Source organism: Olea europaea, chromosome 12, assembly GCF_002742605.1.
Source record: "Olea europaea var. sylvestris chromosome 12, O_europaea_v1, whole genome shotgun sequence".
Classification (NCBI taxonomy): domain Eukaryota; kingdom Viridiplantae; phylum Streptophyta; class Magnoliopsida; order Lamiales; family Oleaceae; genus Olea; species Olea europaea.
The window spans coordinates 9,126,924-9,150,174 of NC_036248.1; the positions used below are offsets into that span (position 1 = coordinate 9,126,924).

At 32.3% G+C, this 23,251-nt stretch overlaps 2 protein-coding genes across 5 annotated transcripts; both read right to left on the bottom strand.

Moving 5' to 3' along the window:
• Window positions 1–1,471: 1,471 nt before the first annotated feature.
• LOC111405518 (acyl-protein thioesterase 1 homolog 1-like) lies at window positions 1,472–5,692 on the bottom strand. Of its 4 annotated transcripts, XM_023034444.1 has the most exons (11): window positions 5,516–5,691; window positions 5,295–5,404; window positions 4,910–4,986; window positions 4,640–4,754; window positions 3,729–3,765; window positions 3,519–3,588; window positions 3,326–3,430; window positions 2,716–2,866; window positions 2,421–2,503; window positions 1,951–2,044; window positions 1,472–1,872 (listed from the first exon to the last, which is right to left on the bottom strand). In XM_023034444.1, exons 3-11 carry the CDS (start codon window positions 4,938–4,940, stop codon window positions 1,800–1,802), a joined length of 759 nt encoding a protein of 252 aa, XP_022890212.1. In that variant the 5' UTR covers window positions 4,941–4,986; window positions 5,295–5,404; window positions 5,516–5,691; the 3' UTR covers window positions 1,472–1,799. The 4 variants fall into 4 exon arrangements, with proteins under 4 accessions (XP_022890212.1, XP_022890214.1, XP_022890213.1 ...); XM_023034446.1 differs by lacking the exon at window positions 5,295–5,404 and having other exon boundaries at window positions 5,516–5,692; XM_023034445.1 differs by lacking the exon at window positions 5,516–5,691 and having other exon boundaries at window positions 5,312–5,479.
• A 7,096-nt stretch (window positions 5,693–12,788) lies between these two features.
• Window positions 12,789–21,424, bottom strand: LOC111405520 (cytochrome c oxidase subunit 5b-1, mitochondrial-like). Its single transcript, XM_023034449.1, has 6 exons — window positions 21,129–21,424; window positions 20,889–20,974; window positions 20,711–20,761; window positions 13,690–13,756; window positions 13,493–13,572; window positions 12,789–13,139 (listed from the first exon to the last, which is right to left on the bottom strand). The coding sequence occupies exons 1-6, from the start codon at window positions 21,271–21,273 to the stop codon at window positions 13,074–13,076; spliced, it is 495 nt and encodes a 164-aa protein (XP_022890217.1). The 5' UTR covers window positions 21,274–21,424; the 3' UTR covers window positions 12,789–13,073.
• Window positions 21,425–23,251: the final 1,827 nt, after the last annotated feature.

The window sequence follows — 23,251 nt, forward strand, 5'->3', positions numbered from 1 at the left end:
GTAGTTCGAGGTAGCTGCAAAGACAGAGTATGCACAACTCCGCTGCTGTAGCGGCGTCATCGCACAACGACATCGCAGTGCCATCAGGGCCGGTCCTGTGATAATGGAGGCCCGATGCGAGGTCCGTAAATTGGGCCCCCGGACGAAATCAACGTAAAAATTTACGTAAAAATCTAATAACATTTTCAATTATGTACGCAAAAATTTGAGCATTACAAGTTTACGAAAACAATACAAAATTAAAATAACATCCAAAATCCAAAACCAACCCCTCCCCCAATTTTTCTGCTACGGCGGTTGGTGCACTGCAGGGCAACGCAATTGCGAGTTCGCAGCAGCCTTGGAGTTGTAGTTCGAGGTAGCTGCAAAGACAGAATATGCACAACTCCGCTGCTGTAGCAGCGTCATCGCACAACGGCATCGCAGTGCCATTTGGTGATGTCTTCTGGTGGCGTCTTCTCGTCTTCCGACGAGATCGTTAAATGAGGAAGAAAATGGATAGAACATGAGAGGAGAGAGAAGGAAGAGGGTAGAGAGATAAAAAATAAGGAAAAATATTAGGGTTTGAAAATGAAAGGATGAATATATAGATTAAATTTAATTTTTAATATTTTTATTATTATTTAAAAAATCATCTGATTTTTGCATAAAAATTCTTTAAATCTGATTTTTAAATTGCATATTTTAAAACTATGGATCGGTGTAATTTCCACAAAATAAAATCATTTTAGGTTTGCATAATACATAAATTTAACAATAAAGTCTTAACCCTAATATAAATGATTAAACTTGAACTTCAAAAACTATTTACTATCAATTAAAATTCACAAAATATTAATGACAAAACTATACCTCTTGTCAAGCGAACATTTTCAAAGTCATATCCGAGTTCATAATAAAATAAGCAAGCATTTGAAAGGCACAACCTTACAATCAACCTCGAGTTTTCACCAACTATTCCATATTAGCATAAATCATCATCAAAAAACACGTGAATAAGAATGTAAAGCATGACTTCACAACCAATGAATGAGTAACACGTGGAGGGGTGGATAAAACGTGAAAAGCTAACACATTCAATTAAAAGTTGACTAATCAAAGATTATCACATGTCATTAATGGAAAGGACCTAATTACCCCCTTTGTCCTCATTGGAAACATATAAATAGGTATAGCTGGGAACAAAGAAAGACATGCAAATCGAAGTATCCTTCTTTCAAATTGACATTTCTCTTCTTGCTCCTACTTGATCATAAAATCAACGATTTTAGAAGGAAAAAAGTTAAATAAGAGAAGTTTGTTGATCCATCTTCGAGGTCAACAAGAACATTCATTTTTGCTAATAAAGTTCTGCAACAATCATAGAACTCCAAAAATCTCGTGTCCCAACTCAGTGACTAGTCGACTTTTGGTGTCTATATGAAGGAAAAACACGCACGCAGACAAGCGCAGAAAAAGAGAGATCGATGGATACATCATAGTGACATACTATTACTAAAACAAAGATACTCAGCAAATTACATAGTACCAATTCAAAATCTTTATTTCACTGCAGCATAACATAACAAAACCAGATGGTAACCTATTTACTATAGAATTCAACAAAGCCTTTATTTTACTGCATGCAAAACATAACAAAACTTGATGGAATATTATTTACTACTGAATTCACCAATGCAAGCCACAGCTAACTACCATGTGTCTGTCTACAAGTGTGTATGTTTTCCCTTGTTTTAGCTCCTCCACTTGTTGACCCTCAGCCACTTCAATCCGTAAGGGAAAACTTGAAATTTCTACTCCTAAAACCCCAACCTCGTATTCAACCAATTGCAGACCTCGTCCATCTCGTTAGGCATGGTATAATGACCAAGCCTGCAGAAACCGACATAAGATTTGTAGTTTCATCCAAATGTATGAGATAGCTTGATTTAAATGTAAAGACTCAATTACCCGTCATATGATTTAAACACAAGGTCATGAAATCCAGCTAAGCTCAAGGCGTTGAAGGACTTCTCTCCTTGTGTATGAGGGACCACTTCATCACCTGTTAAAGAAACTAATGAGGTGAGAAACAAAACAGCTCATTGACAATATTAGGCTCCATTTTAATGGAGATTAGGGGAAAAATGAGTTTTGGAATAGAGATTTTGTTGGAGAATGTATGGTCAAAAAATAACGAAAAGTTATTGCTTTACGGGTAATATTATTTTATGGGAGAATGCGTGGTTGAAAATGAGTTTCGAAAAAATGAATTTTTGAGAAAATGGGGGCCAAACATAGGCTTAGTAACAATTAAGTTTCAGACGAGAAGTTGAGAGGGATTCTTGGGGTATTATTAAATATGCTAAAAGCTTAAATATTTTAGGAATTTAGGATATATAATATGACTGCTTTAACATCTTAAGGAAGTATAAGCATACAGAGTCCATGACAGAGCAAAATGGGAAGAGATGCGGCACGCCTTGCAGCCTCATGCGATCCTGCTATCCTGTTTCTCACATTGCTGCAATTAATTATAGAAGCAATTAATTAGAGACTAAAGGTAAGCGAATATCATTTGCCCGAATACGAATATGAAAATTTCACATCTTAGTTTGTATATGCAATGAGCACAAGCAAGATAAGATATAGTCAAATAATCATTGGATCTTTGATAATTCTTGTTTTGTATTCTATAGTTTTTGTATCATTTGAGACCAATCAATGGAATCTTACCTAGCACCAGGAAGCCACCCGCTTAGACCAACAACAGCCCTTAAGGTAACAAGGTAAGGATTGCCATTTCCATATTTTCCATGAGCAAAGCAAGTTGCAGAATAGAGGGCAATTGCAGCACCCATGCTGAAGCCTCCAATACCGAGCTTAACTGTACAAGACAGCATCCATTGGTAATTAGAATATGCAATCCCAAATATAGAATGATCCAAAAAGTAAGTATGAATTCTGTCGATGATGACTAAGATATTGAGCAAACTTGGTGCAAATCTCAAAAAAAAGGAAAACTTTTAGGGATTCGTAAAGATGAACTGACAAATCTTCAAAATTGATGTTAAATTGAACTTAAGACATGCTAAAAGATCACCTAAAGATACGAACAAGACTCTTAACTTCATACATAGGTCACCGATAAAATTCCAAACGACACTTTTATCCAAAAAGGAGTTAATCTTTGTTGATAAAAGTTAAATTTATTTTTATTCTTTTGAAACTGAAAAAACGAGTAAATAGAAGTACACAAAACTAAGAGATGATACGTTACATTTAAAGATGTAGTCAAACTGTTTATAGTGAACTATCCAAGATGAAGCAAGAGTAATAATCTTACCATCAGAAGGCTCTGTAGATAATAAGTTTGCAACATGTGCTGCTGAAGCATCTATACCTTCCGAATCATCAGAACCATTTTCAGAAAGCTCTCCTACATCAAACCCTGATATAAAAACCATGAAAAGAGACGTGTGACTTCAACTAATAGATCATTGAAATCACCATATTTGAATTTTTTGCTTGTTGCTTACATGCATTGCAAGGAATTCCACCAAGCATCGCTACTGGGCGACTAGGAGCAGTAGGACATATCCATTTTACCTGCATGAGAAAGTTTAAGCACAACATTTCAGTAGGGTAGGATTGAAAACAATTTCTTTTGGAAAGTCAGGTAGTCTAGTTATGCAACTAAAGAAGAACAAAGTAAATTATACTGGTTAAAAGTACGATAGATAACTTACATTTGGAAGGGGAAGACTTTCCAAAAGTTGCGAGCAGCTGCAAAAAGTACAGAAAACAAAGGGAGAAAATTTTCATTTTAACTTTCTGCTTTCTACATTATAAAATAACTGCTATATACTATCATAAAGGACGAGTGCTTTGTGTAAGTACAGACGCTAGGAATTTTGATTATAAGGAGATATAGACCAAGTTTGTAAATATTTCCATAAAAAGTACTATATGAAAAGGCTCAAAGTACAAAGGGAAGGAATCAATAAAAAATTTGAATTCGAACCGTTCTGGCAGCCTTCAAAATTAAGTGAACTAGTGATTTCAATAAAACATACGGCTTGCATTGCATACACGTTTTATTCAAGATTTCTAATGTTAATTACATTTAGACCCTGTTTGAGCAGAATTTTTTGAAAGAAATACATTCTTAAACATTGATTTGACATTATTTCAATCACACATTCTTCAATAAAGTAATATTACAAACAAAATAAAAAAATTTCTTTATTTTTTAACCACACATTCTCCGTCAATCTACTATTACAAAATATATTATTTCAAAATAATGTGGCTCAAACACGCACTTAGAGTTGTTAGAGGCCGAGATAAAAAATGTAGTCTTGATAAAAGGACAAGTGTGTAAGCATGACTTATTTAGCCATTGACATTCTTTCAAGAGGAACTTTCCCCTTTCTTTTGTGGCAAAAGGTCCACTTGTTTACTACCACTTTATTATCAGGCATATACTAATCAGAAGGAATACTTAACAGTCAAGTTGAATATAGAAATCAACATATCATGGTCCCCTTATTAATAATTTAAGCTTTTTTCCGCAATCATAAACCATTGATACTCAAATTGAGAAAATCAAAACTCATAATTCATAATCACAAAACGCCAAAAGTTAGAATAGTTCTACCTTGAGCCATTATCGCCAAGGCCATGCAACCAAACTATTGTTGCCTGATGTTTCCCTCTAGGCCTCACCACATATGTCCTCCCAAACTCAAATGTCCTTCCAGCTGTTCTACTTCCTACAAATTTGTTTAGCAAAGTCATTATTCTACTCAACAAAATGAATACATCGAGTATAATGACAGAAAGAAACAGAGATAACTGTGATAAGCAGTTCATTTCTACGTTATAAGTAATGAAAATGCTGAAAGAAAAAGCAAAAATCTCAACTGACCAGAGCCCACGGAAAAATTTGGATAGCTCATCTTTGAGGGTGGAGATTAAAGTTCAGCTCGGAATTTTCAAGAACACCTTGTATGCAATATGAAATGAACTGTAAGCAATGAAAACTACAAAAGCAGACACACCCCTATTTATACTCGAAAGTTCAGATTAATTGAAAAAATGGAATCAAAACACGTATGTGTGAACCAGCTAAACATTGCCTATAAACTGAAAAAGCGAGAGAGAGAGAGAGAGAGAGAGAGAGAGAGAGAGAGAGAGAGAGAGAGAGAGAGAGAGAGAAGAAGCTTCCATGGAAAGGAGAGGTGAAGACAATGACAAAAAGCAGAAATCTTTTTATCAACAACCAAAATTTAAAAAAAGGGGGGGAATCAAACCAGAAAATAAAACCCACAAGAGTACATTCATTCCATGAATTTCCCTGAGCCGTTGAGGTTGGGGGCTCTAGATTTACAGCATAAAAGGAATCTATGCTTGTTGGCAGTCTCTATAAATAAAGTACACAAATTAAAATTTCAAGAATATAGCTGAAAACAAGGAATAAATTCAAGAAAAATAACTTTCTTTCAATCAATTGTTTATATATTTCTGATTATACCCGTTATCTTGCATGTGAAGTTCAAAACTGTCCAATTTTTCATCATTCTGTCACAGGCACTAATGTAAATAATAAGGGAACAGCAAATTGTAGGTACAGGTTTTGTATTGCTATATGAGTTAGAATACAACATTTGACGGTACAGAATAAATAGGAATTGTTCTTGGTGGAGAGGTACTGCATTGGGAAAAGCGTACGAACTTTCTTTCTATTGCTAGCCACTTATTATTTTCATAGCTCCAACGTGGCATAAGAATTTCTTGAAAGTAGAATTTGAATCAGAAATTCTTGGAAGGATTTTGAAATTATAAGGGTAAGATTGTGACTCTTCGGGTTACTTTCGGGTGTAGCATCCTTAATACTAGATGAAATTTGCCCCCCATTTAAGGGAAATAATGCATTTTGAATAGCAGATTAATAAAAAATATATGGTTAAAAATTAATAAAAAAATTTCAATTTACGTGTAATATTATTTTATTGAAAAATGTGTTATAGAAAACGAGTTTTAAAGAGATATATTTTTAAAAGAATATGGCTTAAACAAGGGCTTTCATTCTAAGATAGTGATATTTTATGCTACACTATTTTTGTCATTAAGATGAGTATTTGTGCGAGCCTTCTTTTGATATTCCACAATCCCATTAATACAGAGGCAAAGGGACGTTCAGTGGGCAACCGCTCCCTCATCATTAAAAAAAAAGTTGAACCCTAATCTTGAGGGCCCCCATCGCCTCGCTCCTGGAGCATCGTGAGGGACTCCCTCATCATTATATATATATACACACACACACACGAAAATGATTTCCTAAATACCTGTGCTTAACTTAAGTTAAGCACCAGTGATATGACACGTCATTTAATTGATAAATAAGTTAATGATAGATCCTATATATTTAATAATTCATCGATTAAATGATGTACTATCTCACCGATATTTAACATAAGTTAAGCATCGATATTTATTATTCTTCAAGTTCATATTGCACGTAGGATATTTTCTCAACGAATAAGTAATTGTAGGAGTAAGCGAGAATCGACAAATTCGACTCCACATTGTTGTAATAATTGGGGTTTTCAATAAGATGACATTTTGATTTTTAATTTTTTTTTTTGTTAAAAAGGGAATAAGAATTAGTGGTGTTAAACTTTTTTATCATTCTAGTGTCGATCTATTTTTCTGCAGGACATTCCCTACAGTTTCATCACCAATAAAGAGTTTAACCATGATGAGTGAACACCAAGATTGGTTTAAGAATTCTAAGACAAGAGCCTATTTCAAGCACTTGTTACTAGATGTTAACCTTAAGATTTGGAAATATTTTTAAAGTCAACTTTCAAGTTTCCTGCCAAAATTTTGGCAAGATTTTCCATTGGATCTTAGATTTTCAATCATTTTTTAATTGACTTTTAGGGGCTTTTGGATCATCTTTATTCCCATCATTATGTTGAAGTTATGATTAAGTTCAAATTTCAAGATTTTCGCTGAGAGGTTTTGTGCTGTAGTGATATTTATCATGTAATTCGTTAGGTGCACTCATGATTTTATTGCATTGAAGTCTAAGTTAATATGATTGCGTCAAGTTCTCACTTAAATGACGTCTACATTCAAGACTGAACAAAGGCCATTAATGTTGTTTGGACGAGGCTTCCAATTTTCATTTAGCAAAGTGATTGAGGGTCTGCGTTTTCTCAATAAGGGAAGCTTTAGTGATTTCGGTGCATTTTTTGCTAGACATGCTTTGGAGGTTAAGGCGTAAATATTTATTTTGTGACACCTACACATGCAATGGGACTCTTTTGTGGTTGATGTAGAGCCCAATTTGACAACTATTATTTCGAAGCTTGACACTAGATATCAAGATAACGTGATATTAAAAATATCAAGACTTTAAATCTTTATATGGACTTGAATAATTCTTGTTTCATGGTTAAAAAGTTTGGTTATTTTAGTAGTACATTTTCTGATATATTAAGACGCCGTTTGTTTTCCATTCTTTCCTCATTAAAATGAAAAATATGACCATTATCCATCACATCAAGCTACTAAATTTGAATTTTTATCTTTTGTATGGGGCCCGTAACGACTATATTTTTCATTTTCATTCTTGAGAAAATGAGAAACAAACGGGGTTTAAATGTACTAGGGTCACTACTTTTGTGATTTCTCGTTCCAATTAATACAAACTGCATAATCAATTGGTAGATTAGCAACTATTACAATCTTAAATCTTAAAGGAATAGAGTGCCAACCTCTTATCCTATGGTCGTGGACATTGAATTTCTCGATTAATATTCAAAACAATATCTTCAGTATTAACCACCCTATTTTATATTTCACTTTAATAGAGGGCATTTTGTGCTCATGCTCAAAATATAATGCAACTCCCTTTTATGAAAATAAAATAAATTAAAATTTGAAACATTTATCTTATCTACAATAAAATCTAAATAATTTTGAACACATATCTCAACAAGTTTCTCACGATTTTGGACCAGCCTTAGGGCAAATCGACCCTTCCCTTTTTGATTTTCTTAGTTTGATCATAGATAGTTTATCGAAATAGAGCAATTTTTAATTTTTACTCAACTTTCATTAATGGTGCTTAATTTTAATAGTGCTTAATGCTACATCAAGCAACTCTTGAGAATGTCAAACATTATTACATGTAAAGTCGTGTTTGATGCCATGTTAAAAGGCACTTTAGATTATGTCAAACACTACTTTATGCTTTGTCGAAATAACTTAGTGGGTAATTGGAAGACATGTCACCAATCAGATGTCAAATCGAAAATTGAAAACTACAAGAAGTGAAAGATACAAAAAAATACGTTTGATTCTCTTGTTTATGATGCATGTTCTTGTCCCTCAACACGTATCGTCCTGAGTTGAGTTAGATCTCATGTTGTGGGTATTACTCATCTATCGATTTAGACTTCAATTTTTGTGCAATACAAGAAGTTTATGTCTTTCCTACAAAATTTATTTGTATGGAAATGTTCTTACTTGTGGGAAAAAATATTTTTAGGCAAAAAATTTTTTGTAGGCATATTTATAGGGCAAACATCGATTTAAACAATTTTTTTATTTTTTATTTTTTTTCCATGAAAAGTCATTTTCAGCTATTATGCTGAAATGGGGTCGTGAAGAATGTTTCAAGGCAAAAATTTTGTTATTACAAGTGAAATTACTTGGAAGTATATAAGGAAACACATGCAAAATAACTATTAAGTAGTTTTTACACCATTTTAAAATAATCTAAAAAAAGGTTAAACCCTAACCTTAAAGGTCCCCCACCACCCCTGCCCCTGGACCATCGTGAGGGAGGTAAATCGCAGGTTATGCCTCCAAGGGTACAGGGTGGAAGGCTGCTTGTATACTTGCACTTATCCAAGAGCCAAAACCATATTTCAGAATTTCAGGATTCCATTTTAAAATAATCTAAACAAGACTGCAAATTGAGAAAAAAATATAGGTTTTTAAGATCAAAACGTTCTCGAGAGAGACATGATGAGCTTTACACCGGAGTTATTTCCTACTTGAAGTTATTTAAGGTCTATTTAATTTATTGAATTTCGTTGATTTCTCAAACATCTAAACTCACTAACAAGAAATAAAAATGAAAAATAATTGTTATTTAGCCTAAGTAATATTCCCTACCTTTAGAAGAGTAAATTTAGTGAGAATCTTTGTATGTCAACTCCACTAAAACCTAAGAATCCACATTAATTTAAAATAATTATTAAATCTTAAATTTTTACTTAATTTGTTTAATCAAGCATATGCTCCTAACACTAGCTTCTTGTTTAAATTATTATCATTGAATGAATTCCATAATTTCCACTTATTAAAACAAGATCACTAAACCTAATGAGGAATGCTCCTTTTAACTTCTGTTTAATAAAAAGTTCTCTCTCTTTTTTTTGGTTCGATTTTCTGTCTATTGTACCAACAATTGGTTTGTTATATGCTGCCTTTATTCCCTCGACCATTTCGAAAATTGAAAAAGAGACTTAGTTAAGGTCAGAACTTAAAAGTAGGAAAAAAAATGTTACGAATCCTATAAAATATGTGATTGAAAATGATTTTGAAGAGAATTTTTTTCCCGAAAAATCATTTCCAAACAAGTTCTATGTTTGGTTCAATGAATTTCTTTCATTTGATATTTTTAAAGATATTTCTGATAATTTAAAGAAAAAGCTTTACACTTAAAGGAACTTATCCCTCGTTTTGGCAGCGGTTCTAAAATAGTGGTCTATAGAAAAAGCTTAACCCACTATAAAAAGGTCAAACGGCCAACTTATATATATCGAAGATCAAACTCCTATTCGATAGTGATTATGAGAATTGATTTTTTGATCGTTAGAGAGAAAAGTGGGTTTCACCTATGAGTGAAGAAGTAAAAAATAACTGTTGAATTGTGAAATGACGGTAAAAAAATTGATTTTTTTGGGGTGAAAAATTACTACGCAACGGGGGCTAAAAGATGTGAAGTGAGGTCGCTTTACTAATACACAATTTCATTTTTGGCTTACTTAAACAATCACTTATAATTAAAGAAGTAAGATTTAGAATACATTATTCTTTTTATAGGTCAGCTATTAAAAAATAAAATAAAATATAATTTTTATAAATTAATAACCTCTATTATTTTTTTTTTATCCTGACTTGAGCTAATAAAATAAACAAACAATTTTGATAAATCGATAAGATAATACATTTTGGGAATTTCTTATACAAATTTGTGTCCTTTGATACCATAAATCAATAATTTGGTAAAAACTATAAATTTAATGATTTGTCACTGATGTCTTCTAAATTTGAAACCTCTAAACTTGTATTAATTTCACCCAAATAAATTGTGTATTGAATCATAAGTGTACTCTAGAAATTAATAAATTTTGCATGAAGCTAAGATTGAAGAATTTTCAATTCAGTTTAACTCTATTCATTTATTATTATACATGCAAGCACATAATAAATGGAATTTCTAATTCCATATTAATTCAATCAAGACTTGAGATTTCATTTAAAAAATAATAATTTGGTAGAGGATTAACTCAAACTCATAAATATTGGTAAATATTTTTATATTTAGTATATATGAAATTTATCTTTAATACGTCCACGCAAGATTTTTAGTTGTTTGAGTATACTAAACTTGAATTTCTATCACTTAATTGAGTGACTCGCAAATATAAGATGGTTACATATAAGATGGTTACTTGGTTGAACAAATAAAACTTGGAATTTTGATGCTCATTTGAGTTTTAAACGAATGGGATTGCTTTTTTTGAATTATAGACTCTGATACCGTATTAAGACCTGAATTTCTTAGCTTAAAAAAGATTAGTGTTATTAAGAATATTTTTCCACGCCAATATAAGTTTTTTAATATTTTAGTATTAATTGACTTTATATTTATCCCTTAACAAATTCTTTATTAAATCTTTTGAAATCTAAGGCTTCATTGGAGCACCAATGTATATTCTACAAGACAAGTGAACCCTTTTCCTTGTGAAAGCAAAAGGAACCTTTGATGTGACAGTATATTTAAATATACTTAGTTATATTCATATGAAAAAAACATAGGATATATGTAAAAGTTATTCCTCTAGAAGGAACTATTTAATTACATGTCAAAAAAAAAAAAAAAAAACACTTCTCCATGCAATTCTGTCTCTTCATTATATTCCAAAGGAATGGAAACACATCTCTTGTTCATCTTTTCCCATTATTTGTAAGATGGGAACATATGGTCACCTCTAGAATCTATTCTAGTTTGATTCTCTCTTCATCACACCATTCACATTGATTTTCTATTATTGCTTGTCATGTATCAAATAAAATGGAAATTAAATATATGTAAAGTAAAGCCATCACGTCGAGAGTATCAACCACGTGGTTGAGAAGGATTGAACATCCACACATAATCGTCCTTATAAGTAGTAACCGTACACAAAATTTACTAAAGATTCGAAGGTATGTCAAGACCAAAATTTTGAACTTCAAATACAAAGTTCGATGTACAAGTGGAATAAACTAAGTCCGCATAAATAACATGTATATTTGTCCTTATAACTCGACGATTGCTATACACGTGCGATAATTAATGGGAAAATTATGCCACCTTCTTATTTACTTTTCAAATTTCACAATTACCATTTCTTTTTTGATTCAATTTCATGATTACTGACTTTCTTTTAGATACAAATACAAATACACAAACAAACAAGAAGCATGCACACCACCACCACTACCACCGACCACAAGTGAGAGGAGCCGGACAATCTTTTTCATATTAAGCTAATACAAAAAATAAAAAATTCACATATACATAATAAATAAATAAATCTAAATGGACTTGAGACAGGTCTGGACTTTCTTCTCCCACCCTTGCTGCCGCCCTATAGTTTTGCTGCAACCATCAAGATTTGGTAACGCGGATGTGATTGAGAAACTGCAAATGTTAATCCTCTATGGATTTAACTTTTATTTGGGATGAGTTCTTAAATGAAATAAGAGATTAGGGGGAGTGTTGACGGTGATGGTTGCTTTTGCGATGGTGGAGACAGCAGTGTTGATGGTGATGGAAATGAGTGGCGGCGACAATGAAAATGGTTTTGTGACACACCACATCGTGTTACAAAATGTTAAACACTTTAATGTAAAAAAGAACAATATGATGGGAAAGTTTCAAAAATAGCTTAAAAAACAAATTCTTTCTCAAAATACTATCCAATGATTTTTTTAAACCAAAATCGACCAAATCCCCCCATTTGATCTCTATAGAAACGATTGTTTTGTATGCACGTTCGACTATAGAAAGAGCCCCTAAATCTAGACCGGAGGATAGATCAGCCATTGTTGGCGATAATGAGCTGAACTCTAGGCATGGTCAGGTAGAAGATTCTTACCCTTACGATGAACAAATAGCTTGTATAAGGAGTCGAAGATGTATATGGTAAGTGCAACAGAAAAAATAGATCTTATTTTCAATCAGATTATATTGGGAAAAGTATATATTGGAGCAGAGTATAATACTTAACTGGTCTATATTCTAATACAAAAGCATTTAAGTCGATTCATAAATTCAATAGCTCATCAATTGAAGTCAATTCGACATTATAACAGCAAATTTTTACTTCATTTTCTTTAATATATTGAATATTGTACAATATAACATTTTCTACCTCATTTTTGCTATATAGCCACAAGTTGTGTCAGTGATGAAATTACATTTCTAAAATTTGATATATATATCAATAAATGGATTTAATTTAGAGAAAAAAGAATGCCATATGCATTATAAATGAATATAGCCATAAATTATTTCGTTATGCCTAAGAAATGCTGAAAGTCCGACGACTGGACAATGTTAAAATCTTAAAGAAATTTCAAGAAAGGCTAGCAGATTCCATCGTAGCCAAAGCAACCATAATGACAGATTCATCAAATGCAAGCAAAAGACAGCTTTTGAATCCACAAGCTGAAGAATATACTATGCAAATTCTCAACATATTACCAGATTTACGTGGCACAAAAAATCCCAACAATAGTCAGTGATGGTCGTCGTCATCATCGCCATGTCCATCGGGAGGTCCACCTGGGCCAACCACTTCCAACTGCATTCAAAGAAAAATGAATAAATTTAGAGGGCAACTCAGGATACTTATCAACATCTAGAAACAGAAGCAATGAAAACGATCTCAAGTCCGGAGAATATACAATTTAAGTGAAATGATAAAACAAAGGTTTCTATCGACTAAGGATGACATAAAAAATTGAAATGGGTATTCAATACCACCATGAAAATCAATTATAAGCAGGCATTTCAGCTGATGCTCGCGTGAATTACGCTAGAGGTTGAACATGGGTTCAATGCATACAAATATATTCACTACGTCGTATTTCCAGAATTATTATCTACGAATCATTGGCACAATAAGAATAATATTGAAGGCAATCATGTAATTACCACAAAGTACTGTGAGCATACTGGGCATTCATGTGGTTTGCCCTTCTCTAGCCAGAACCAAACAACATCATGTTCGTCCTCTGTCAAATATCGGGGCAGAGAAATGGTCAAAAGCCAGTAAGAATTGAGCTAAAGACTCCAAAGTACAATTACTACTTCATTAATAGGAAAAAACCAGACAGGAAATTGAGACTTACCGCCTTCAGTACCAGGGCATCCCACAATTCTTTTGTCGTAGTAAGACTTTATGACAGCAGGTTCTTCCTGCAAGCAAACAAGATAAGGAAGGCATCACATATAATCATCATTAGAAGAGATAAGAACAGACCAAATCAAGTTCTCAAAACAAAAATAAAGGTCAATTGATGGCTGATGGTCTGATACATTCATTTATAAGAGGTCTGGTTGTACACACTCTCAACGAGTTCAGGCTTGGCTCAAGCTTGGACTGCTAATAACTCATCCAACCTTGGCGGAAGGATGAAACCAGAGAGCATAAGCACATTTCAAACTTGTAAAATATTTGAACTTTGCTAGAATTCAATTCCTAAGCTAATAAGTAACAAATGTAGAGTAAATTAACCAAACTGCTCGACTTCTGATCTTTTTTGACTCATCAAATTTTATTTTTTTAAGTACATCTTAAATAATAAACAAAGCAGACATAAAATTAGGCTCATTTCTGGTATCAAGCTCAACTTCATTTGCATTCACCTAATCTATTAACAAGGGTAAAATTATTATATGTAGTCCTTGTGATTAACATTGTACAATCAATTGTGGGAAAAAAAGATTGACCATCTTCCAAAAGGAGGCCTGATATTTCTTGCCTGTAGTCAACAGATGATAAGAAAGAACTTTGTTTCCCTAGAAAATTGCAAGTTGGTGAAAGAATATGCTTCATATGAGGTTAAGTGAGAAGGAAAACTAAACTTAGCCATCCAACAACTTCCTCAACTTTGATCTTTACGAGATGAAACTTTGAAAATCTTATAAGAAAATAATTAAAAGTGTGTTTGATTGGCATTATTTTCTTAAAAAATATCATTTTTCCACCCAAATTCTTACTTTTCGGGTGTTTGAATGACAATTTTTCCATGAAAAATATTTTCCAACTTTTCGTCATATGACTATATTTTCCTCAAAAATGAGGATAACATTTCTTTAGGGAGGGATGATTTTTATTTTTCAGGTAATTTCTTCTCTCTTTCTCTCTCTTATCTATCTCCTCTCTCTCATCTACTCACCAATAAAAAAGGACAAATATAATATTTTATAAGTTAAAAACTTAATCAATCAACACATTTAATTAATAATTTTCATACAAATAAGATGCAGGCAACTCAATTGTTTAGAATTTATTTTCTTCCATACAAATTTTATGTTTGCAATCAAATGCACCTTTAACTATGAGTAGTAAGAGTTATGAGGCCCTTGGAGCTACATGACTTATTGATGCCGATTGTAATGATCATACAATAAAGAAGAAAGAAATGGAAGTAGGAAGAGAAAATTGAGGGAAAGATTGTATGTTTATTCAATATTCAAGTTTGTATTATTACAATCAATGGATCTCTTTATATAGGCTAAAAACATAACTAATAAAGGAAATTACGACTACTAAGGAAAGTTGGACTTTTCCTTTTACAAAATCAATTTAACCAAAAATGAATCAAACGTGATAGAAAATTCAAATGCGATAATGTTATATTATCTCATAATTGATGTTAATTTCTTCTACGCCTCGAATAGAATTTCCAAATTGCATCACTTACCTTCATGCTCAAAATTCTTAAAACATAGATCAGCTAAATCCCATTCTTTTTTGGTTCTAGAGGTGATATTTGCTTGTGGGCTTGCTTGTAAAAACTAGAGCTTAGCGAATCTCAACACAATTGTTTTACGTTCAAGGAAAAACACTTGAGTACTTTTATGCCCAAAGTTCTCAAAGCGCTGTAGGTTGAACCTGAAGTATGCCTAATGTGAGGCTTTCATTAAAAGCCTTTTTGTTATTTGTCAAAGCTTATGCCTCATGGCTAAATCTCAAAACGATTGTACACGTACTAGTTCATCATGTATCTTTTGAGCATTCTATTACTGATCCCATACCTTTTGACTGGTTTTTTCAAGAGTAGAATGTTATTTTAGGGGTTTTAACAACTGCAAAAGATTTTGCCGTGGATAGGAATTTATGTGTCATCAAGCATAACAATAGTGACTTTACGTTGAGAACCAAATGGACATGAGGTGTGATAAGTGTATTTTATACACTTATTCGGGACTTTAAATAATAATATTTTGTAATTTTTCTCATGAAATATAGCCTAATTTGTGTTATATTATGTTAAATAGGTAAAACTCAATGTTTGATGAAGAATTAGAGAAAATAATGCAAAAATAGTGAAAAAGGGCAAAATCCAAAAGTCGATGACTAAATTGAAAACAATCCATAGATGAAACGACAACAAAATGAAGATCAAAGATGCCAAGGATTTAATTGGATACAATTGGAAGATAAAAGAGCATGATTACAAGAGAAAATGGCTCGATCGAATCAAATACAAAGTTTGGGGACTAAAATGCAAAACTTCAAAAGTTGAGTCGGATCGCAAAATGATGATTCAAGAATGCCAAGGAAAAATGGAGCTAAAGATAAGTCAACAAAATGAGAATTTATTGAAAATGATCAAAATACACGCATGAGAATGTTCGACAAAAAATTGTAACATGCTTAAGAATAGACCTGCAAGCCGTGCTTAAGCAAGGTAAAAAAAATCCACTCCAGGGACCAAATCACCTGAATAGTGCATATGCATCAAATGAACCATGCGTACGCATGGTTTAATTCCGGGAAAAAATTTTGTTTCCTTATTCCATTTTGAAAACTTTTGAGTATACAATCTTTTGGCACACTAAACCATAAGCAATTCCAAAAGTTAAAAAACCTCCCTTTGACCTAAAAATAACATATTCTACATATTTTGGAGGCAAAGAACAAGGCTAACAATGTAGAATCATGGCAAATTGTAATGATATTGAAGATTCTTCATCTGGATTTAAGATTCACATCAAGAATGTGAAAAAATCATGTTTCTTCATTATTTCTTCTTTCCGTGTGATGATTTTCCAATTGTTCTTTTGTAATTTAATTTTAAACATGTTACGCTAGTTTTTCAATTATATTGGATAATTGAGGAACCCTATTTTTGTTTATTTAAATTTAAGAGTTTAATTTAGATATTTCTTAATTGATTTTGCATTCCCATTGTACTATTTAATTGTTTGGCCATCAATTGAATAGTTAGTTACTTGTTGTAGTGTAGAATACTCACCATAAATTTAGAACGAAGTAAAATCAACACATGGGCAATAGATATTAGGAATAATATCTATGTGCAATTAGGACTGGACATGGTTCGCTTCGATTCGATTCTAACGAGAACCAAACCGACTCGAAACTTTCGGGTATTTAGTAAGTGGAACCGTCGGGTTCAAATTTAATTATGGAACCGTTCGGGTTCGTTTCCATTCGGTTCGATTCTGTCCGGTTCGTTTCTATTTGATTCCGTATTATAATTAAATTTTTTAATATATATACAAAGTTACGTTAATTTAATTAATGAATTGTTAAATATTAACTCTTACAAAATAACGTAGTTCAATCTTTTGTATTTCACATCTCTCTTTACTGAATTCTTCATAAATTTGATTATTAAAATCATAGAAAAAAAAGATAGCGAGCTCAAAATAATTAAGAGAGATGTTGTAGAGCTTTAATTCGATTTTCTCCGGTAGAAACGACACTACATTAGAATAACAGATTTGGATAAAATTGAGGTCAATTTGATTAAGTTGATTTTGAACTGAAAATTAGAAATAGGAAAATCATATTTTGTGGTTTGAACTAAATTAAGTAGTTAACAAATTTATTTAGAAAAAATAAAATAATTTTACTTATTTAAAATAAATTAATTAAAAAAATTATGGAGATTCGGTTCTTATTCGGTTTTTCGGGTCTTGGCCTAAAATCGAGAACCGAACCATACCTGTCAGTTCTTGATACAAATACCCGTTCGGGTATTTAACTTGAAAAGAACCGTCGGGTTCGGCTCGGGAGTTTTGTCCAGCCCTATGTGCAATCATGTAGATAACCTAACCTAAATATATGATTTTCATATGAATTCAGGTTATGAATAGGATCGGGTCATGTTAATCATAGGTTGGTGTATCTTGGAAAAGAGCATTTAACATATTAGCGTTATCAAATGTCAAGAATACATGAAATTAACTAGATTATTAGTTGATAATTGAAATAGATGGAAATAGGGGGAATCATGAATCCAATAGAAGCATTCACATTCGATAAAATCAAAATTTACTTGCTTTATTAGTATAGATTAGAAGTAGTATAAACAACCACAAATCACTCTTTTTCTGTCAGTACTTACTCGAATTTAATACAAACTGTTGAACTATATTTTAAACCTTATTCCTTGTGGGAATGATAAACTCGAAACTCACTAATTCTATTATTCGTACAACTATCCCTACACTTGCGGATTTCATGCGAACAAGGTAGAAGGAGAAGACATTGTCTTGACAAAAAAAAAAAATAGTGTTACTCATGACTCAGATAGTGGGCTTTAGTCCATTTGATGTTCGCAAAAGTGCAAATTGAAATATTTTACATGGACTAGCAAAGGGACTAAGCTTATCCAAAATCAACAAGTGGGCAAGATGCACATCCCACAGAGTAATAAACCTAGATATTGTATAAGTTCTAAGGCCTTAACGTGCTTTAAGGAAATTATTGTGACCTCATGGTTAATATTAGTGCTCACAGTATTAGAAATGAAGAAACAAGGACATAAAGAATTTTAACACCTTCATATTAGCTCCTTAGCGAGTTCATATAATAATGCTTAATTATACATTTAATCCCCATAATTGGTTAAAACGTATTTTAATCTAAACTTTGACTTCCTTTGGGCTCACAAGAAGTCCAGACTTAGATGCTAAATGTTATGCAGTACTGATTGCTAATAATGCCTAGCAAATCCTATGAGCTTCATCTTAGCAAAAGGAATATGTTGGCTTATTACATATTAAATTTAGCATGCCATGAGTATCTGCCCAATCAAGAAATGCTTTCGAGTTAAGTCTACCATCAAATTAAGTGAATTCTAATTTGACTCTCCTATAATATCCTTTACCACAATTGTTCCTAGTTTCATCATAAGGACATTGAAGAGGTGAGGAGCACCATTGTCTGTCTTGGGATTCCACGCGTCTAAAACTATTTCTCGGACATTGATGGGCAAATGGTGGTAAAAGACCAATGGGCCTCACTTGCATCATCGTAAAAAAGTCAATAGCCTTGATGATGTCTATATGAATAATTCTATTTATACACAACAGATGCATGTTAATAATAACTACTCGTGAACCCTTTAGACATATATGGCTTGGGGAGTGCCGAGTGCTTAACATGGCCTACGTAGACTACTCATGATGCTCACTAGGAGCGGTCTCTAAATTAACAGTGTGAATCCATACTAACCGTACTAGAGCATCTTCTGCGAATTTCAATCGGTTTATAGGTCCGTGAACAGGATTATGAGAGCCTAAACTTTTTCATAAACATTTAAGTGGGTTATTTATTTATTTTTTATTTTTTTTTATGGTGATAGAAATCACAAATTAGGAAAGGAGTGTAGGTGGAGACAACGTTAATTGCTCTAGACAACTTAGCGTTCTATGGTGCAAAAAGTTTTTATCTATCTCTACTTCTTCCTATTGATTCCTCCTTTTCATTCTACATCAATTGGTACCAAAGCCTATTCGTTCCACTGATTGGTCACCTGCAAAAGCTACGATATACTATTGTTAGTAAAGTGGCCTTTCAAAAAAAAAAAATTAGAGTAAAGTTCCATCAGAGATTCTGAACTGTAAATGAAGTTTTCAACGTATCTCCAATTCTATTATGACATGTTCTGTGCAATTCCAAGGCTTGGTTAGAAAAAGTAGTGCTACCATTTTGATCCAAATATATTAGATCACTATAGATGGATTAGCCAGCTAGAGTTGTGTTCTTTTTGACTAGGGAAATGATGGAGATTTTATTAAAAACTACCAAAAATATGCAATAAGTTTACGCAGAAAGGAAAGAAATAGATTTTGATTTGTCTTCTTACCTTAGTTTTAAGTTGGGGAAGTGTTCAGTTTGTTATTTTGGAACTTTTGATTTGTGTTTGTAATTTAGCCAATGTTTAAGCCCTATTCTTTAAAATTCATGTTTTCCAAACTCATATCAACAACACATTCTACCAATAAAATAATTTTTCACTCAAAACCAAAACTTTACCTACTTTTTTAACCACATATTCTCCCAAAAAAAAAAAAAATTCACTTTTTACAAAAACTATTCTAAACGAATGGGGCCCAAACGAGGGCTTAAGTATAAATGGGACTAATATTTCTAAATAATGTAGATCATTGATTTTGTGATATTCGATGTATTGAAATTTCTTGAGTTTCTCTATAAGTTCTTCGATTCTTCTCCTTTCTCTCTTTCTCTATCTTTCCAATTTCTCACTCTACACAGAGTGCTTAGCTCAAGATAAACAACACCAGCCACCACAAGATATGTCAAAAAAAGAACTTGATCAAAATAGAACAAGCTTCTATCATTTATAGGAAACTACAGTCATTAATATCTCACAAATACATCAACTGTGTCGGTCTCACGACAATGCCTGTCTAGTGAATAAAATCTACACTCAACAAATTACATTCTTATTATTGTTGCTTAAATTGTAGTGATCTACATAAGCAAATGAAAATTGAAAGAATAATAACAGGAAATTTCAAGTCTAGGCTTGTCAGGCGGAAAAGACAACAATGGTAGGTCCCTGAAACGGTGACATGAAGGAACACACATCAAGGATAAATGACAAAGGATATACAATAACTCTGCAAATTCATCAACACATAAAAATAAAAACATCAATCACATGATATTTGGTGACTAAGGCATATGCACCAGGAAAGTATTCTCAGTGTTATCATCAATACAAAATATATTTAATTGCAAAACAGCACGAGCATTATGTGTGTAATTGAAACACCATATTCTAGAAGTAAGATGGAATTCATCAGTTAAGTAAATCAGCTAAGATAGTATAATAATTCATTTAAAAAACTGTACATGAACCTGACCTTCGTTCCAAAAGGACCAGCCGGATAGTTAATTTCCAGAAGGTCCTTTCCCTGATAAAAAAAAAAATAATCAAACAAAAATGAGCAAATATGAATGAGACGATTAAAGATATTTACTGTATCACGAATCAAAAGCCTCGAGAAAAGAAAAACTTTATGAATAATAAAATTAATTCACTTCAAGCTCAGCTGCAAGCTCTTCACGCTCATGACCCGTAGCAATAGGCATTACATCCTCGACCTTTTTCTTTGTAGTCACATTGCCTATTAAACAAAATTCGCAAAAAAATAAATAAATAAAAAAAATTGACATAAATATATGGACACGTACATTCCCTTAAACAATTTGTACATCATTATATAAATTCTTAACAATACATATATATATATATATTAAGGTCTTGGGCAGAGAAAATACCAGATTCAGCACTAAATTGGCGAGAGACGATGAGCAAAGACTGTCGGACCGGTGCTTGAGTCGGAGAGCAAATAAATCGGGTGGGTCTGGGGGCGGATCGAGTCGGGGCGAGAGTTCGGAGCTGGAAAAATAGTCTTCTCAACATGGTTCTTTCAGGCGCCAATCAGTGTTTGTTCTCAGGTCACACCCCTCCTGAATGGTGAGATCAACGATCAAAATTTGAAAGAACAATAAATGGCGAATGGTAAATGGGAAATGAAAGATTAGAGGGCGTGGGGGAATAATGACTTTGGTGGCACAATGAAGATGGTTTCACACGCTCCAGTGTGAATATCACACGTGCGAATGCATTAGTTTTCGGGTACCATTATTTTCATCTACACTTTTTATATTTACATCCACTTTTAAAAATAAAATTTTATTATATTTTAAATTCTATGTAAATTTATTGAAAGAGACATAAATAAAAATACGTAACTCTATATTCATTCACTTATTTTTATTTTCATTTTCATTAAATTAATCTAAAACCTTTTATATTCTTTTAGAATTTGTGTTTAACTAGAATCCTAATAAATCCGAGAAAATTACATGAATGTGTTCGAAAAGAATTTAATAAACAATGAAATAGACGCCACTTGAGCAAATATATACAGACATAGCAATATATGAAGCCGAATTTGAAAAAAATAAGGATTGCCTTTTTATCGTGTTTTGTTGTTTGCTTTTTGTTTGGATTTGGACGTTTTAATTTTCTTTTCTTGATTTTACATGTTATCCCTAAGTCTAACTGGCAAGGGTTTTTGGTCATTGAGCCATCCATGATGTGAAAACCCTTTCTTGATTGTTGTCTGGATTGCCTTTTTTTCCCTTCCCTTTCAACTATGCTGGAGAGCTAATAGTGCCTATTTTGAAAGTGATGTTCTATTTTTTAAATTATTAACCACCTCACTTCTCTAAAAAGAAGAAAAGATAGAAAATCGTTTTTGTTTTATCTAGTTTTAATTCTTTGTTGTATAGAATCCTAAGTTTTGGTACACACATTGCTATTTTTCTAAATGCACAATGTCCTTAAATGACTTTATGTTCATTACCCTTATCGAGGGGCTACAATGGAATTTCTTGTAGATATAGTACAAAAATAAATTGTTGCTTAGTTGTTGAACTAGAAAGATTGTAAGATAAACTTTAAAGTGCATAATTATATTTGTTTGTTAATTGATTGCTTGCTGAGGGATTGTTTTTTAGTAACTTTTAACCTTCAGCCCTAAAATGAAGCTTGTTTTTCCTTTTATGATACATTTGGTAAAGAGGATTGGATAACAATGGACAAAACTCTTTTTTATTTTATTTATTTATTATTATTATTTTTTATTTGTCTCTGCTCTTTTTTTATGTTAACAAAACCTTTTTCTTTTTGCTCCCAATTGTAGTCGGTTTCTCCACAAGTATTTAGAAAAAAGTTCCAATTCATCTGCTATTTCGCATTTTATTTATTTTGCTCTCTATTGTAGTGGGCTTTTTCATAAGTATTTAGAAAAGTTTCAATTCATATGCTATTTCGTATACTTACAAGATGTTTTAAGTGTTATCTTATTTACTTTTGAATTTATGTCAATGACATTATTTGACACAATTCTTTTAATGTAGGATGCACCAACACATAACTATGATGTTCAGAATGAATTATTTGTTGATTATACAGATATGTTTACAACAAACATGGTACATAATGATTTTATTTTTAATATGATAATATATTTATATACAAATATTTGATGTCCAAAATAAATTATTTGTTGATTACACAGATATGTTTACGACAAACATGGTACATAATGTGTTCTTCACATGCTTACTTTTTAGAAGGGCAAAATTATCCCACGACTATCTCATTCATTTCTCATCATTGGTATCAGCTTCGAGTTTAACTTTCTGCTCCTTCCACTCTTTCATATTCTACAAAGTTTTCTCTTACGAGAAAAGAGTTGTGTTTTCGTCGTGAATTCAAGTAAAACTCATAAAATCGCATTCATTTTAATGATACTGTACCGAATGTTTAAGGCTCCAAAATGCTACATGCTTTTACAATGAGATTTTCATTTTTCTTCTTTTATCAATTG

Bases quoted from the DNA above. Each gene is read 5' to 3' on its own strand.
- LOC111405518 (XM_023034446.1), bottom strand. From the start codon at position 4,940: ATGAGCTATCCAAATTTTTCCGTGGGCTCTG. The intron at 3,766-4,639 runs GTAGAACTATTC...TACTTTTTGCAG, and splicing joins CTTGGCGATAATGGCTCAAG to CTGCTCGCAACTTTTGGAAA. The intron at 2,867-3,325 runs GTAAGATTATTA...TGTCTTGTACAG, and splicing joins ATCTACAGAGCCTTCTGATG to TTAAGCTCGGTATTGGAGGC.
- LOC111405520 (XM_023034449.1), bottom strand. From the start codon at position 21,273: ATGTTGAGAAGACTATTTTTCCAGCTCCGAACTCTCGCCCCGACTCGA. The intron at 20,762-20,888 runs GTGAATTAATTT...TTTTTTTATCAG, and splicing joins AGCTTGCAGCTGAGCTTGAA to GGAAAGGACCTTCTGGAAAT. The intron at 13,757-20,710 runs GTCAGGTTCATG...GTTTGCTTGCAG, and splicing joins CTGGTCCTTTTGGAACGAAG to GAAGAACCTGCTGTCATAAA.